The 17,700-nt window shown below is 39.4% G+C and overlaps 1 protein-coding gene across 1 annotated transcript; it reads left to right on the top strand.

The window, feature by feature from the left end:
- Positions 1–203: 203 nt before the first annotated feature.
- On the top strand, positions 204–17,376 carry MTPAP (mitochondrial poly(A) polymerase). The gene is made up of 9 exons (XM_085227162.1): positions 204–394; positions 2,235–2,407; positions 2,928–3,161; positions 3,476–3,700; positions 7,741–7,952; positions 10,115–10,341; positions 11,766–11,858; positions 11,945–12,018; positions 13,796–17,376. Exons 1-9 carry the CDS (start codon positions 265–267, stop codon positions 14,132–14,134), a joined length of 1,707 nt encoding a protein of 568 aa, XP_085083288.1. The 5' UTR covers positions 204–264; the 3' UTR covers positions 14,135–17,376.
- Positions 17,377–17,700: the final 324 nt, after the last annotated feature.

Below are 17,700 nucleotides of genomic sequence, written 5' to 3'. Positions count from 1 at the left end.
CCGGTGTGCCCACGGGTCTTACGTATGCGACTGCTCGGACGCGTTTTATTTCTCCTTTTTAATTAATCGCTCAAATGAAAGCTACGCTTTCAGGCTCTCCACAGGCTCTCCAGGCCACCTTTCCTCCCAAGTTTCCCTCCCCCAAGGCCGACAGGACTCCCGCTGAGAGACGCGCGGAGGCGCCGTGCTGAGCCCCGCCGGCCGCCGTAGGCCGGGCGCTGTGCGCACGCGTGATGCCGGCAGGCGGCGCGGATCGGCCGGGCGATGGCGCAGCGCGCGGGAGGGCGGGCTCTGTGCCTGCTGCGGGGTCGCCTGCTGCCCCCCGGCCCGGCGGCCGCCCGCCTCGGCTCCTCGGGGCCCGCGCTGCAGCGGGCGGGCGGCGCCGAGGAGGCAGGTGAGGCGGTGCGGGCCGCGCCGCGCTCCCCGCTCGCCTCGGGCCGTCGTGTCTCTTCTTGGGGGGGCGGGGGAGGGGCGGTGACGCTCCGGGAGAGGCCGCGGGTCGTCCGCGGGTCGCGGCGTCCCGGCTGAGGCCGCCCGAGGGCGGCGGGGTCGGCGCGCGACCTCCCGGCTCAGAGTGCAGCCGGGAGAGCGGGGCCCGCCGCCCGGCCCGGGCGTACTGCATGCGTGGAGGCCGGAGGTGGGTTAAGCGGAGACGTCCGTCCCGCTAAACAACCCAGGGCTGCGCCTTCAGGGCGAGGCAGGGAGCGGTGAGGGCTGAGCGGTATGCCGTGGCCGTGCGTGCAGCTCGGTCCCTGCAGCCAGCCTGTGCCCTTACGCCTGGGTCAGAGCTGGAAAGGCGTTCGGCGGCCACGTGTGCACTCGTGTTTCTGAGCCTGAGAGGCGTTCTGTAGCTTAGCGAGCAGGGAAGGCCGGGCTGTAGTACGACAGTCACTCAGAAAAAACACAGTTCTCTGCTGTTTGTGTCCCTGGGCTAACAAACATGCAGCAAGTTGGGTGAAGGAGTACGTCCAGATTTCAGTTAATCCTCTTGTTTTGGTGTATACATTAGGTCATTTGTCTCACCCGATTTGCTCCATGCTATGTGAACAGGTGTGTCAGCATCACGGAGGGCAGCATTAGAGTGCATTGAGCACTGCTGGGGGCCAGCAGCAATGCAGGTGGGCACCTGTTTGGTAACTGCAAGACTATGGCACAAACCTGAAACGTACAGGGGAAGAAAGAAAGCAATGAGGACTGCATCTCAAGCATTTAAAATGAATGCATTCATCTGAGGACTGTCTGCTGTTGATACTCAGCCACTTGTGCCTCTTCAGTATTTTGATGAGCAGTGTTACATACAACTAAGCTATGGAAACAGCTGCTTTATGTTTACAAGCTTGTGTGAAAGGCAGAAACTGTAAAACTTCTTTTTAAAAATAAGTATAAATGCTAGCAGATTTGGTTAGACTAAGATTTTCTTGAATCCGCAAACTCACCGAGAAAGCTCCCTATTGAATCTTTGTAGCAAGTGTAGCCACAGGGAAATAACTGCATGCTCTCTGTCTTCCCAGTCTTGAATTATGAATGGTAGTGTGAACAGGAAGCCTTCGACATGTAAATGGTGTGGTCATTTGATTAGTTTGAGTTGTGCAGGTTTGTGATTATAATTCAGGTTTGGGATGTGTTTTCTGTATTTCTGGGTATTCCAGCATGTCTTATTTACATGTTGATTTTGTTGACTGTCAGCAGCAGTAGTATAGATTGCCAGTAGTGTGGCAAGGTCTTACTGATCTGCAGGTTATTTGAAGTGAGTTGATGAAAGTGTAGTACAAAAAGAAAATTTTGTGTAGGAGTTTGCTGTAAAGGAAGGTGATGAGTTGTAAAAATAACCAAGTGTAGAATTGTTCTGAAGGTGAAAGTGCTGTTTTTGTGGTGGCAGAGAGGTATTATGTTTTTAGAGCAGCTTGCTAACAGTGTAGCTCCGTCTGGTGCTGTTGCTGGACTCACATGCTGAGTTTCTGATGGTGAATAGCAAATCAGAGAAGACCAAAGATTCCTCATATCATCAAATGTCCTGTGATATCGAGGAAGGACAATATGGTTTCCATCCTGTTCTTTGTTCTTAGAAAATGTATGCATCTGTGAGAGAAATACACTTCTGAATGTATTTCTTTCTCTCTGGAGTTTTCTGTTTTGCTGTGATCCTCCCAGAGTGCGAGAGTAAATTCAGAGAACAAAAATCAATTTTATATCTTTGTGTAGAAGAAAAACTTGATGCTTGTTTCTTCTTACAGATGCTGAAGTCAATAGCAGGAAGAAGACATTCACTGAGGTTCAGACAGAACGATTGGAACAGGCAGATCGGAGTGTTTTAATTAAGTGCCCATCAAAACTTAATGAAAAAAAATTACTGCAGTATTTATCCAGCCATGGAAAAATTGACAATTACTTCTTTTTTGAAAATCGTGTAAGTAGCTGACAATACAAAGTAGAATCTACGCTTAGATGAAAAGAAACACAATAATTTGGTCAAGCCTTATACATCTAAGTTATGCATATTATATATAGTATATTCAACTAATTTTTGTCTTTATTATTGATTACAAGATGTTGCACAACAAATTTGTGTATTTAAATTACCTAAGCAATGCCTGTTTTTAAGTGAATCTCACGACTTGTTTTATGCCAAATCTTTGAAATTTTGATGTTGCACTGCTGATTTTCTGAAAAATAGAGCTAACCCTTTAGTATGCTTCTTTTTGAAGGTAGATGTTTAGTGCTTACTATCAAGAATAACATGGCTTAATTTTTTTTGACCTTTTGTATAAAATTTTCTTAAAAATATTAACATACGGGAGCAGTCATTCAGCTTCAGGACTTTTTCTAATATGCCACAGTATTTCCAGGCAGATCTGAATAATGTGAGTGCAATCAGTTCGATGCTCATATGCATTTATCTAACACTGTTTCCATTTTTAATATTTTAGGGTATTAATGCTTTAATAGAATTTTCTGAGAAGAGCAGTGTAGCCTCACTACAGGCTGTTACTGGAATTCCAAGGGCTGCTGAGCATCATGTTGTCCCATATAAATCCAGACTTTTTACTTTCACACTGAAAAACCCCGGTAGTCAAGCTGCTGAAGAAAGGCCAGTAAACCTCTCTCCACAGTCTCACATTCCAGTGAATGAGCTTATTCCAAAGCTTTGTCATGCAGACAGTGTAAGTATAAGTTCTCTCAAGTGAAAACGAACCATGTCCATGTAACATTTGCAAGTGGTCGTGTGAAGCTTTTAAAGCATTTTTTTTTTCTGTTAAAAATAACCCCTTTTAGAATTGTGTCAATGGTTGTCATACATTGAAACAAACAGGAAAAAAAATGACTGATTCTTACAATAATTTTGTCTATAGGAAATAAAGTTGTTTGAGTCTAAATTAAAATTTTCTAAGTGCGGTGGTAGTAAGTGGATGAAAATATATATCGGTAGGCAGAAGATGGGGCGTTATGTTTTTGCAATGTTTATTTTCTTATGTAGATAAGCAGTCAAATGTACATTCTGCTGAATGAGTATCAACTTACAGAAGAAAACATCAAGCTTCGATACTTGGCCTGTTCTCTGGTTCGGGATTTTGCACGCGCGTATTTTCCAGACAGCTCTGTAAAGCCATTTGGCTCTTCAGTGAACACCTTTGGCAAATTGGGATGTGATGTGGACATGTTTCTGGACTTCCGTGATACACAGAAGCATCCTACAAAAATGGTAAGATGACTCCGTGCAGCTCTAGTCTTCATCCTTTGTAATAGGAAGAAAATAACTTGCTGGTTGTGCAGGCTTTGTGTGTACTGTCAGGCTGAAGAAAACTTTCATCGTCCAAAGCTGATTCAGCAGTACCAGATCTTCCAGTCCTGCTGCTTTTTTCTTTTCTGGAGCTGCTGGACTTCACTAAGGCTGGGCTGTGATTTTTAGGGTCCTCTCTATCCTGATACATAATAATCTATCTGCCTGTGTGTGTGCATTTTGAGAGTGCTGTCAGATTGTTTTTCCTCAGATTAGAAAGTTACTGTAACAATGCTACAGAAACATTACCTGTAAGTGTGTGTGGAGGTGTTGAGGGGTAATGCTGGTGGATAATTGCACTTAGCACTGTTCATGTTTGCAGTGTCTGTCCAGAGACAATTTATTGTGTTAGCATTGTATGGTTTCATTGAGAACGGAATTGGTTTGGCTTATTACTGGAAGGAACCTGAGGATGTGCTGGGAGCAGGACCTAGGAGTGAAGCAGGAACTGAGCCAAATAATAATGCAGATGTTCTTAGTTGTCGCACTTTCCATAACGTACTTTGTAATTATTTGATTATCTCATTGATAACACAGCAATGAGCACCAAGACAGTTGATGCTTACTAAGCAAGTGTAGAGGCTTGAAATTGAAATATGTTCACTTGAATTTGCTGACCAAAGTGCAGAATTTCCATCTGTATCTTGAGAAGTTGGATGGTTACACAACACTGCCAATAAGCAATACTCAGGGAACAGCATTGCTTTTTTCAGCACACGTATTCAATTTTATCTTAACTGTGTTTTCACCCATGCAAGGATGTGGAAGTCTGTACTGTATATCCCTGTATTGGGATTCAGGCAGCTTCAGATTGTAAGAGTTATTTAGAATGGATTGTATCTTGTATCTTAGTCCTGGTGCATGCAGGCATAGAGAGTGGGAAATGACCAGGCAGGGCATTTTTGAAAGGCTCTTGTCTCTTGCTGCTGTTTTTTTTTTATGGATAGTGTAATTGTCCTTTTGAATTGGAGAAGGAAATAGGAAAGGAGGTGAGAATTGGGACAGTAAGAAGGTAGATTTGGATCGTAAGTATCCTGTGAACAAGCTGGGATTCTTCATGAATTCTGAGTTGGTAATTAAGTGATTCTGGCATTTTGAAAACTGTTCATTTATATAGTAATGGCCTGGGGAAAGCTAGTTCTGTTTTCCTCTTAAAAAAAATGACAGTGACCTAAAGCTTTTGGAGATTGAGATTTGCTCAGCTTTTCTGTGCTACTTCTGTTTTGCCTTGTTTTTGATTTTTAAAGAAATATGCCTTCAAAGTTTTCATTTTTATTGCAGTGATCGATTATAATGAAAGATATGTCAGTGGAAAGACAAGATCGCTGAGAGTTTGTTGGAAATCCAACAACCCTTTACATTTAGTTGCCTCTTGAGTTTTGGGGAAAAAAATCTAAGTATAAAATGTCTGTTTTCAAAGCACATATTGTAACTAGCTGATGTTTGGTACTGATGCTCTGCAGCAATAAAATCCTTCTTTCATGTCATACTTTCTAAAGAAAACACATACTCTGAAGGCAGTCTTGCAGTAAAAGACGAATTCAGAATTGCAAAACAGGCCTAAGGAAGAAAGGTAGTGGGTCATGGTAAATCTTAGGTTTAAACATCTTTAAAAACATCTTTCCCACAGTTTAACATTTGTTTTAATCCTTTTTATATGCATATATCAGTTGTTCAGTCAGACCGGTATTAAAAACTGTGTTGGATTGGTAAACGTATGATTTCTCTGAGCACATGTACTTCAGCAGGGCATTAATCCCAGTTCTGAGAAAAATGAGCATACCTGAAATGTATTACTTAATGTGTGAAAGCTGGAGAAGAGATCATCAAATCAGTCATCGTTCTGCAGAAGTCCTGTATTAATGCCACGAAAAAGAACATTTGGCTGTTGATGTCATTTATCCTGAGAGGTCAACTTTTTGTTTGTGGTTTTGAAAAACTTTTGCAAATCAGAAGGGAGGCAAGTGTACTCACAACTGCCCATTTTTTAATGTTTTTTCTCTTTTGTTGTTTTTTTTTTTTTTTAATTTTGAAGCGATGACATGCTGAGATATCACGGAGTATTAGAGTATGCTTAATAAATTCAGCTTAAATTAAATGATTCATGTCACTGCAGTCCTATTTTGTAAGATCAGCGGAACAGAAATTTTCACTTTAACATCCCTGTGCTTGAGATCAGCTACTAAAATAGTTTTGAAATCAAGGTGTAGAAAAAGGAGATTTTCTTTTGATTGACATAATGAACGATGTCATTCTAATGACAGATTTCCTGGACCATAGAACTTCCCTTAGTTTTTTTTTTTAATTAGCATTTCTTTACATGTTCTAAGATGCCTCAGATCAAAAGGACAACTAATTCACTGTTGCTCTCCCAATATTTAGCCTTTCTGGAGAGGTTTCAGTCCACATCATCAGTACTTCGGTAAATAGTTCCCTTACCAAGATCAGATTATCAGTGCAGCATTTGTTTTCAGCTTCTCGTGGTTTGGGAGATGAGTGAATAACTTAAAGCAGAGTTCTGTGATAATTTTAGAGTAACAACAGGTGTTTGAGAGTAACATTTAAGCTACCGAGGGTAATGAATTTACCCCCAAAGTAGTAGTTTGTCCAAACCTTTTGAGTGGCGTGGCAAGAACTGATGGAGAATCACAAGTGGTGTCAGTACTTCATTCTCCCACAAGAGGAACCAAAACTCCATCTGTAAGTCCTACTGACTAAGAGTGTCTGTTTCATCATGAAAAAGTCCATCCAGCTTCTAAGATACTGAGCTGCCACCCAGGAAGGCACATAGTGATATTTTTTTTGTCACATAGAGCTACAAACACGAGGATGCCTATGTGTCAGCCAAGTCCCTGTATTTTTTTTTTTCCTGCTACCTCCCTCAGAGTTGTAGGCCCCTTTCTCTTTGAGCCAGCACTGCTGTAGCATGAAGCTGCTCAGCCCAGTGTGGTTAGGGACCACTCTCCTGATATGCTCACACACATGCTAGCTCGAAAACTGTTGGCAGCAAGGAAAGGTTGCCTTAGTTGTTATCATAGAGACATAAATTTCAGTTCCTGAAGTGAAGCTGTGGGAAGGGTTGCAAGGTTTGTGACTTCTGAGCTGTTTTGCCTGTCTGCATTCTTTGCACTGGTGTGGTGGCAACAGAAGTGACCACCTTTACTTGTCTCCTGGAGGACTAATTAGGTCACTGTGTAACGCTGTTTGTATTGTGTGCATTCACATTACATTCATTATATGTTTCAGAGGGGAGGATAAGCCACTGTCAAGCATCAGATCAGCAACCAAAATTAGCTGAGGCTTAAAAACTGAGAGAATATAAAGAGAACAAATTCTGTAGGTTGTTTTACTGGAATGTAAACTGCACATGTGGCAGTTCAAAATTCAAAGATCTGCAGGGAAATTTATGTCTGATGTTAGAAGGCAGCTGCTCTGCTGTGATTACTTTAAATCTTAAGGAAACTAACCTTCATCTTGAAGCAGTAAGCAACTCGCGTGCTGATTCTTTATTTTATTTTTAAATAAAAAAGACGTTTTCCTTTATACTTGTACTAACTAGTACATTGTACTTTGAGGTTATGAAATAGAATTACTGGTGGTTTGAAATTGGCAGTGGTTTGGTTATGTTTTGTCCCTCCTACTTTGTAATACCTTCTTCAGTCAACGTATATACCATCTCGAGAATTCCAGAATGAATTGTGTTAGGTAATGTAGTGGCATTGTACCCTCATCAGATAACTTCACAGTAAGTTACTCACTATCAATGTGGGAAAAATTGAATCACTGAGGACAGAACTGTACAAGAAAAAGCAGTATGGTTTAACTTTTTACAAGTTCTGCAGATTGCTTTCGAAAATTCACCATACAAGCTACTCTGCAAACTCTTGTAATCTTGCTGAAGTACTCTTTAATTTCTCTCTAGTTCCAGAACTAATAGTTTACTTTTCAAAATCTTTCGTTAGAAAAAAGGTCCCTTTGAAATGGAGTATCAGATGAAAAGATTACCATCGGAAAGATTAGCAACTCAGAAGATTCTTTCTATAATTGGTGATTGTCTTGACAATTTTGGTCCTGGGTATTCAAGCGTACAGAAGATACTCAACGCTCGCTGCCCCCTGGTGAAATTCTCCCATCAACCAACAGGATTCCAGTGCGACCTGTCAGTGAGCAACAGGTAAGACCTGGTTTTAAATGGTTTAGGATGAATACTAAGTTCTGGAAACTTGTAATGAGAAGTTCCAGCCTACTCAGTTCTGTGTTTTTTATCAAATATGAATGTTGGGTCTGAAAGGGATATTTTTGCCTATTAGAACTTTGTTTCCCAATGTGTTAAATATCTGTTTCTCCAATATAGTAAATAATTGCTAGCAAAAACTGAAGGCCTGAAAAACATTCTACCCAATAAGGTTGTCTTGTAAGGAACTGAAAGCAGACATGGTTCTTAAGTCATCTCTTCGTGTACATGTATATGCAAAGCCTTGTTTGGATTGCTTTCCAAATTAAGCAGCCGTATCATGAGAATTGTAATTATCAGCTGATTTGCAATCATTGGATTTCTAGTTATTTTGGGGTCTGCATCCTTTTTACTGGCAAAATATCTGGAATACTGCATTAACTTTGTGCATTAGAAAACAGCCTGAAGTTTTACTATCATTTGTACCATTCACAACAGCACCCAGTAGAGGGAGCAGGCATCTCACAAATTGTTCTCTGCATCTTTCTCCTTTTCTCCTTGCTCCCATGTTTTTAGGTAATCAGTGGCTGATAGTCAAGCATTTGATTTATTTGTTTTGCTGTCACTTACTTTGTTAAGAAATAACCACCTGAATCCAGTATCCATCTGTAGCACTAGCAGACGTGCACATAATTAAAAACAAGTATGTAACCATTTTTGTTTGTTAGGGAATGGTAAAACACAAGTGATTATCTTTCAATGTTCTTCTCAACTCACCTTCTACTACAGATTTTGTGATTTGCACACATCAGATGCAGTCAGGTAGTAGACTGAATTTTCTGAATTACCCCACGTTCAGTTTCAGAATATACAGGAGTTCTGTGATATTTGCTCAGTATTATCATAACATTAACATTTTTTTAATATGTTTAGCCGCAGTGAGAGTCAGCATAGGTTTCCTTGCAGATTTTTTTTTTTTTTTTTTTTAGTTCTCTGCAAAGGCTGGTTTGGTGGGACTGTGTTAATATTGTTACTTGGAGAAATAAAAAATATTCATGGACACAAGGAGAACTTCACACTTGAATCTTTAGAAGTGCAGGTATTAGAAGGTTTTGATGCAGCAGCCATCCCCAAATGCCTTGGTGAATTTTTAGAGGAATTCAGTGCAAGACTGGAAGTAAAAGCAGGGTAGTTCAGCAAACACTTTAAACTAGCTTTGCAAAGTAAGTCTTGCTCTCACATCCTCCTTCCATTTATTATCTGCTCTATATTGCCCTCCCATTTGTACTCTATAAGAAAGTTTGTACAACCATGTGATGAAACAGAGCTGATCCATCTGAAAACTTTTATCCTTCCAGATTAGTGGTTTTGCAGCAGGACCTGGATTTGGATAGTTATTGTGAACAACTGTCAACACACATCAACACAATGGATGTGGTAATATAGAAATAAGAGTGAGCACCTGGGAGCAAAGCTGTTGCTTTCAGCTGCAATGTCTGCTTGTGTTTGTTTAAAGACTTTGCTGAACAACTTCAAGTTTCTTCCAGTCACACCAATAACATTTTTAATACTTCAAAATTGTTTTAAAACAAGATTAAGTGCATTTTTGCTGTCACAAACTGAATGACGTCCAACTTCAAACATTAGTTGTTGGAAAATCAATAAATTGTTAAGCCTTTAGAGTGAGATTGTAAGATAAGTTCTATTTTGTATTTTTTCTATTGATTTTTTTCCCCTTCTATGTTAGGATAGGGATGTTCTCCAGTACACTCCAAAGGCAATTGTGGCTAAATTATGTGGTTTTGGCCTTGACTGTGCGTAGATCTAACTCCAAATACATAATATTCTTATTTTCTTTTCCACTACCTTGTGGAACAAGGAAACAGCACAAGTGCATTATTATTGTTTACCTTTAACTGTATCCTTTTTATTATTGACAGTTATCAGATATATTATCCTGGACAATTTGAGACACTTTCATCTGTTTGGTTTTTTTTTCTTTTCTTCCATGAATAAAAGTTATGCGTGGATTTTTGTTTGTTTGTTTGTTTTTATATGGATACCCTCTTCCCTTATAACTGATAATCTAGTGCTGAACAGCCAGCACTGGCATCATAACAATAATTGCATTATTATTTACAACTTTTTTTTTCCTTCCTCAGCATTGCTATAAAATGTTCAGAACTCCTGTACATTTACGGCTGTCTAGATCCCCGTGTAAGAGCTCTGGTGTTCAGTTTACGATGCTGGGCCCGTGTTCATGGACTTACAAACAGTGTGCCTGGTACCTGGATTACAAACTTCTCTTTAACCATGATGATCATGTTTTTTCTGCAAAAGAGATCGCCGCCTATCATTCCAACACTAGACCAACTTAAAGAGCTGGCAGGTAAGAGCAACTGTTTGTGAAAGAGCTTGAGACATTTCTCACAATTACCTTAACTTTGTAAGGTTAGGGATAAACCCAAGGCATTCCTCTGTGCTCTCAACTAGCAATATGCATTGTCTGTGCCTGATGTTTGAGGGAACGTATAAGTTTCATATGTACTTTTTGTAAAAGTAATTTATCCTAAAATGCAAACTTCATCTGTTTTCAGTACAATGCTTAATTCTGCTCAGAGGGCCTTGAACAACTTAAATCATTTATTTTCACAGTGCTCCCACGCTGTTTCTTTTTGTTATTGTATTTTACAGCAGACTCATAAGATTTCAAATGTCTCTGCAGGTTCTAAGGATTTTGTGCAGATTGATATATGTGCCAGGGGAAGTTTAGGTTGGATATCAGGAAAACTTCCTTACAGAAAGGGTTGTTAAGCACTGGAATAGGCTCCCCAGGGAGGTGGTTGAGTCACCATCCCTGGATGTGTTTAAAAACCGTTTGGATGTGGTGCTCAGGGACATGATTTAGCAGAGGGTTGTTAGGGTAGTATGGTTAGGCTGTGGTTGGACTTGGTGATCTTGAAGGTCTTTTCCAACCTGAGTGATTCTGTGATTCTATGATTCTATGTATTGTTTTAAAGGCATCAAATGTACCTGTATTTTCTTCTCACACTATTTGTATTGTCCTTGAGGCTATCCAGGGCAATTGCAAATAATTTTTTTACCTTAATAAGCAAGTTGTTCTGACTGTTTCAATATCTCAATTTCAGAGTGTGTTATCTTTAGCTAATTGAACAAAGCATGGAGAATGACTTCCCAAATTCTTGATTCCCCACTTTTTTACACAGCTTATTGAGATGCTTCCTTGAAAGCCTTGAGAAGATGATCTGTTGCTTTAATATCATTTGGAATGTTTCCATTAGCAGTTACCAACAGACTCTCAAAATAAATCAAGCACTTGTATACGCAGAATAATGAAAGAGCTATTTATGAAATTTTTACAAGATATTCCTATTAGCTTTTCTGAAAAAGAGGATGGACGCTTGAGTGTAATTGTTGATGCTTTGTGTAGTTACTATCCTCAGAAAATTTTACTGGTTTAGTGTATTATAAAGCTCTGTATGCAGACATACCATGTTTGTTGCTTTAACTTCAGAGATACATAGATGTCATACAACTTATTCCTGTAGGTTTTTGAAAATACCATTTCCTCATGCTTCTTTCCCTTACTTTGTCCAAAGATTTGTTTTTCCTTTTAAATCTTTAACCATTTTATTTGAATCTTGACCTTGAAGTTTGTTATGAATTTGTAATTTGCATTACTTAATACGATACATTCATTGAATTCAATCATGTCTTATATCTGAATTTTATTATGTACGATGACATTTTATTTTTTATCTCTTCAAAATATGCTTGCAATTTTTGTTTCAGATGAAAAAGACAAAGATGTAATTGGAGGGTATGATTGCTCATTTGTGAGCGACTTAAGCAAGATAAAGCCTACAAAAAATACAGAAACGCTTGGTAGGTAAATCTTCATTACCTTTGCTTTTTCTGAGCATGCTGAAAATAAACATTTCCTTAATGCTAGTTCGCTTTCTCTCCCTTAGATGAGTTGCTGTGTGACTTCTTTCAATACTTTGGAAACTTTGACTTCAGAAAGAATTCCATAAATCTTCGAAAGGTAAATGAATTTTAATCTCTCATCATTATCAATTAAACTTCTATTGTCTACAGTTTGAGAAGCTGCCTATGTTAAACAACTGCTTTCATTTTTAAGTATCTATACAAAGTGCATGCAGATTGGTTGTTTCCAGAAACTGAGTTCTCTGCTTGAAGGAAGAGCTTTCTTCTCAAACCCTGATTGCTTATGGTAGCGTTCTTAACAGTGCTGTGTCAGTACTGTATGTGCTGGAAAGCAGAAACTATAATGCTAAGTCTTTATGATTCTTTTGTGACCACCCTATATAAAAAGTGACTGTTTTACAAAGCAGGAACTTTTAAAATGTCACAATATTTGTCATAGCAAAAGTCAGTGACAAACACAGCGTGCTTAAAAACTTTGCATTTCAAGTTGCGAGTACAAATCCAAAGTGTCCACATTAAAATTTAAACTGAGTTTTGAAACTTGCTTTTTACACTTCTGTTTCCTACTGCAGTTACCATCAACCTTCAGTTAGCATAGTTACAGCTCAGTGAGCATGACAGATAACATGATTGTATGCTTACCAAGAGGTCTGCACTGTAATCTTGTTTTCTTTATATAATTAAGTCATGCTCTGTGGGGATTTCTGTGTGTGTATGTATATGCAAGTGTAATGGACACGTATATGTAAATACAGTAACTACTAGTACCTGTTTCTGCTGGGCTTCTTGCAGAGTAAGGGGTTTTATTGCTGTGCTGCTGTGTGGTCACTCTTGGATGTGTTTCATTTCCTACTTGAACGTTACCAGTTTCTGACATAAAAGTTGTTTTGTTTGTTTTTCTGATATAGATCGACCCAACTAATTAAGCTGGGTAACTATTGTTTGCCACTACGCCTTAAAAGACAAGTTAAAAAATAAAAAAAAATAAAAATTAAAAAAACAAAACAAAACAAAAAAAAAACAACAAAAAACACAAAAACAAACCTCCTTGTGCAGATCCTGAACTGGACAAGGGAAATGTCTGCGTTGTGGATGTTCTTTTGTTTAACTAGCTGTCTTAGCCCTGGAGCAAGGGTATGCAGCATGCATGTGAACACTTCTGGGCTAGCATTAGCTGCTAGGTTCCTGCTAGGGCATGCAGTGGAAGGCTTATAGAGCCTTGTGTTGTAATGCATAGCAAGTCACCTGAGGAGTGCTGATAAGCAATATGATGGAAGTGTGTAGAACTAGCAAACTGCATAGTTGACAGTAACTTGTATTTTACTATACTAACTGCACAAAAGTGGGCCATGGTCTAAATAGCTCTGTACTTAAATGACAAACTGAACTAAGGAGAATTTCAGCCGGAGCAGTAATCTTGCATTATTATACCAGCTCTTAGTGAGCACTGTGAGAGAAATGATTTGAACAGGTGAAGCTCATGAAATCGTTTATCAGACGAGGCTGTGCACGTTAATTTGATACTCATGCTGCACATGCACAAAGATAGGAGTAGATTGCAGCAAGTGAAATTTGTGGAAAAGCAAATGGGAGAATGGCTAAAATGACAGGGTGAGTTGTTGTAGTACATTCTTTGCCTTGAAGGAAATCTAAGTTCAGTGTGGCGAGGAAAGTAACTACAAAGAAGATTTAGAGAACAGGAGTCATACACTCAGATTGACAGGAAAATTAACTTGATTAATAATGCCTACTTTTTTCCCCCAAAAGTGGTCTTCTAGGTCAGAAAACTCCTAATGTAATCACTCGAGTGATGTTACTTGCTCAGCATATAATGCATCTGTGCAACTTAGTTTTTTTCTTTACACTATCTGCAGGGAAAGGAAGTAAATAAACCTGAGTCGTCTCCTCTTTATATCTGGAATCCTTTTGAACAAGACCTTAATATCAGCAAGAATGTTAATCAGCCACAGCTGGAGAAATTTGTAGCTGTGGCCAGAGAAAGCGCCTGGATTTTACAGAAGGAAGATAAAACTCAGCAAATGATCAATAAGGAGCCCTGGGGACTGGCAGCTGTACTGATACCATTTGGAAAAAGCAATCCAAACACGTTGAAGAGTAGGACAAAGGGAATAGGAAGTGAAACAATCAAAAGCCTCTTGGACTCTTTAAAGTTAAGTGATGCAAACAATGTACAGAAAGCAGTGGGAAAGTGACTTTCAGCACAGAAACACAGTAGCTGCTGTTCTGTTTTAGGAATTGAATGTGACACAGTTTGAAGAATATTGCTTTTAATATTTCTTTTGTGGTGAAATGGAGAGTTGGTGACCTCTGGTTGTCATTGTGATGTTTTTTGTACAGGTCTACTTTCTGTACGTCATCTTCTCCTTTACTCTTCACTTTTCCATCTGTTTTGTGAATGAAGAGCATTAAAATGCAAATTTTACAGATACATTTTGGAAGCAGACTTTGATTGGACACTTCAAAAAAGAAAAAAATGAATGAAAAGAGGAGCAAGGGAAAAAGCCACTGGGAATTGTTTCAGTTAATTCTTTTTGGTTAAGTAAAAGCTCAAGAAGTAACCACTTTTCAATGAAAGCACATCTTAAAAGAAGATGAATTTTGAACCATTGCTTCCACTGCAGTCACATGCAAGAAGCCAGTAAAACTAAAGTGCATGTGTCTGTTTTTGGAATTGTTTTCAATTCATGGGGCTAGAGCTAAGACAAAAATAAAGAGGATGGAATTAGATAACAGGGTTTACAGTTTCGTAGGTTATTGCTCTCCAAGGATAGAGCACCTGTTTTGTGTTGGAAAAGTGGGTGTGCTCGTGTTTACCACCTGTTCTCAAACTTCTTCAACCAAATCTTTATTTTATTTTACACATAGTGCTTGTTCCGACTCATACTTATCTGCTTATGTTTTCTCATTTTGCCTTCAACTTCAATTTAAACTCGTATTTCAGTTTCCAGCAGAAGACTTTTTGGTGCTCTTCTGACTTTATCAATTCTCCTGAAAGTTGCTGCCTACTGGACAGCACCAAAACCTTCCTCTCACTATCACTGCTACTCTCTTTGTCCTTTTTGGGATTTCACAGGAAATCCTATAACATACTTGAGCCCACAGTCCTGTCTTACTTTTCAGATATTCAATGGAGTGCTGACTGTCCATGTCTCAGATCAGCTAGGCCAGCAAGAGTCAACTGTCTTGAAGCATTGAGTTCTCTGTGCTTTATACCACAAGAGAGTGTTTTTGGAGGAGTATAGAGAGGGCTGGAAGGAATGAAGACAGAAAGAGAAATGGAAAGAGGGCAGACAAATTACAGATTTTCAGGTAGATTTGTGATGCCACTGATGCATTACAACTAAATGGCAAGCATGATGAGAACAATTACACAGATTGTTATTTCGACTCCTTTAAGTACTGTGCAAGAATTACTGTAAATCAGAGATTGTCATACAGATGTAATATTCATGTTTATGCTAACTTTAATTTTCAGTATTTTTAGATTCTTTAATGCTGTACTGGTATATGCTTTGTTGTGGGCTTTCTTTTTGTTTGTCGCAACTGGTATTATCATTTGAGAAGTGTCTCTTTTCCCTGAGATATATTTATTAGAGATCATATAGGAAATAATGTGTAATTCCAGAGTATTTGTAAAAACACTGCTGGGTAAGGAGTTCAGCAGTTAACAGTCTAAACAGACTTTGAGGGACAGATCAATGCTATATTAATTTATTTGATTTTTAAAATAATATTCATATGTGTCCATTTCACACTGCTAGATGTTTCATCAAAGAATGACTTACAGATTTATTATCCTAGTCACAGGAATTAATTCTTCTATTAACTTTCCTGAGCCTTGAAATTCAAACTTAGCTTTCTACTTAAATCTCTGTGCTAGTGTATGAACTATGACCTTTTTTGGAAGTTGGATGAAGTTTACTGTAACTTATTATTGGTGCTAATACAAATCTTTTCATAGCAAGCTTGTCATGGATGTGGTAAGCAGTCTGTTGCTAACTTAAACTTCATAGAACCAAGATGTTTTCTTCTGTTTCCTAAGCAGTAGACTTGAAAGCTTTTTGAAGCATTTGAAGATTAGGTGACACTTGAGTACTTGTGGGTTGTCTCTTTCCCTGTTAAATAGAGCAGGTAACAGGGATCCCCACATAGAGATGATGTGATAGAGAGTCTCTGGCAAGGATTAAGGGGAAGGATAGCAAACAGATTTTGTTGTTGGTTTCTGCTATCAGTCATCCATCCATGGTGACAGAGATGAGGTATTCCACAAGCAATTAAGAGAAATCTCTGGATCAGTAACTCTCATCCTTTTGGGAGACTTAAACTTCCCAGATATAAACTGGAATATTTTAGTACCGCGACAGGCAAGCCTGTGAAATTCCTAAAGCACACTGAAGATAACTTCTTGTCACAAGTGCTTAGCCAGCTGGGAGAGGTGCCCTTCTAGAACTGTCTTTTGAGCATAAGGAAAGTCTTGTGGGAGGTGTGATGGTAGGTGGCTGTCTTAGCCACAGCGATCATTAAATAGCTGAGTTCAGAAGAGGTCAGCAGAGTTACCACCCTGGATCTTAAGAGAGCAAACTTTAAGCTGCTCAGAGAGTTAGTTAGCAGCATCCCCTGGCAATCTGCTTTAGAGAGTTCAGGAGCTCTATAAGAGCTGCTCACTTCTTAAGAACCACCTTTTAAAAACATGGGAGCAAGCAATCCCATTGTGTCAAGCAAATAGAAGAGAATATCAGCTTTACTGAACAGGGAACTCCTTTTGGAACATGGGCAGAAAAATAACCTACGATCTCTGGAAGCAAGGTCAGGGAGATGAAAAGAGCTACAGTTCACAGTTGCAGGGAGAAAATAAGAAAAGCCAAAGCTCAGCTCGAGTTGACACTGGCCATTGTGTCAGCAAAAAATGATTTTTTTAAGTATGTCAACAGCGAGAGGAGATCTAAGGAAAACGTTGGACTGATATTTGGTGAAGATGGTTACCTAACAAATTGGAATGAGGAAAAAGCAGAGGCATCTAATGCAAAAAGCCCTGGCTTTTAATATTAATGATAGTTCTTGGGTTGCTGGTCCTGTGAGTTGGAGGGACATGACTCATGACTAAGGGAGCATGATCTGTGGTGTCATAAGTGTAAGAGAATAGTTGCATCAGCACAGTGTTCATAGTCTGTAGCACCTGACAGGGTTCACTCCAGAGCAAAGGACCTCTCAAGAATTTACTGAAGGTCTTACGTATATGAGGAGTAGGGGTATCAACAGCAAACTTACTGAGACAGAAGCATACAGCCCATCTGTGATGATAGTGTATACCTACTTGCATTATATTCACACTGGCTTGATGTCACATAGAAAGACTATAACAATTTTGACACTTAGACATAAGATGCTTGCAGTCAAACACCAATAAACTTTGAATTTTGTTTATGCAGTTGAATGACTCTGAAACACGACTTTGGGTCAGAATGGTTTATTTGTAAATGTACATAGGCATTCAAGCTGCTTAGAACTCCTTAAAAGGCAGGGCATAACGTGGTTGCTGTGTATGCAGAGCCTTTCAGCATCACGTTTCTGTTTAGACTGTCTGTCGCTTCTGGGAATAGTTCTGAACAATTGTCCTGGCTACAGTCCAACTTCTGAATAGAAAAGCTGGAAGTCCAAAGCTTTGCTGCAGCAATGAAAGTGCACAGGTGCTTGTTTCAGGTACCTGCAGGCTCAGGGCGCTGGGGGCCAGCTGCTGAGCAAAGCCTGCAGGAACAGT

This window comes from Meleagris gallopavo, chromosome 6, assembly GCF_905368555.1.
Source record: "Meleagris gallopavo chromosome 6, MGAL_WU_HG_1.1, whole genome shotgun sequence".
Taxonomy (NCBI): domain Eukaryota; kingdom Metazoa; phylum Chordata; class Aves; order Galliformes; family Phasianidae; genus Meleagris; species Meleagris gallopavo.
The sequence above is the reverse complement of the archived record's forward strand: the minus strand, read 5'-3'. Positions and strand labels throughout refer to the sequence as shown.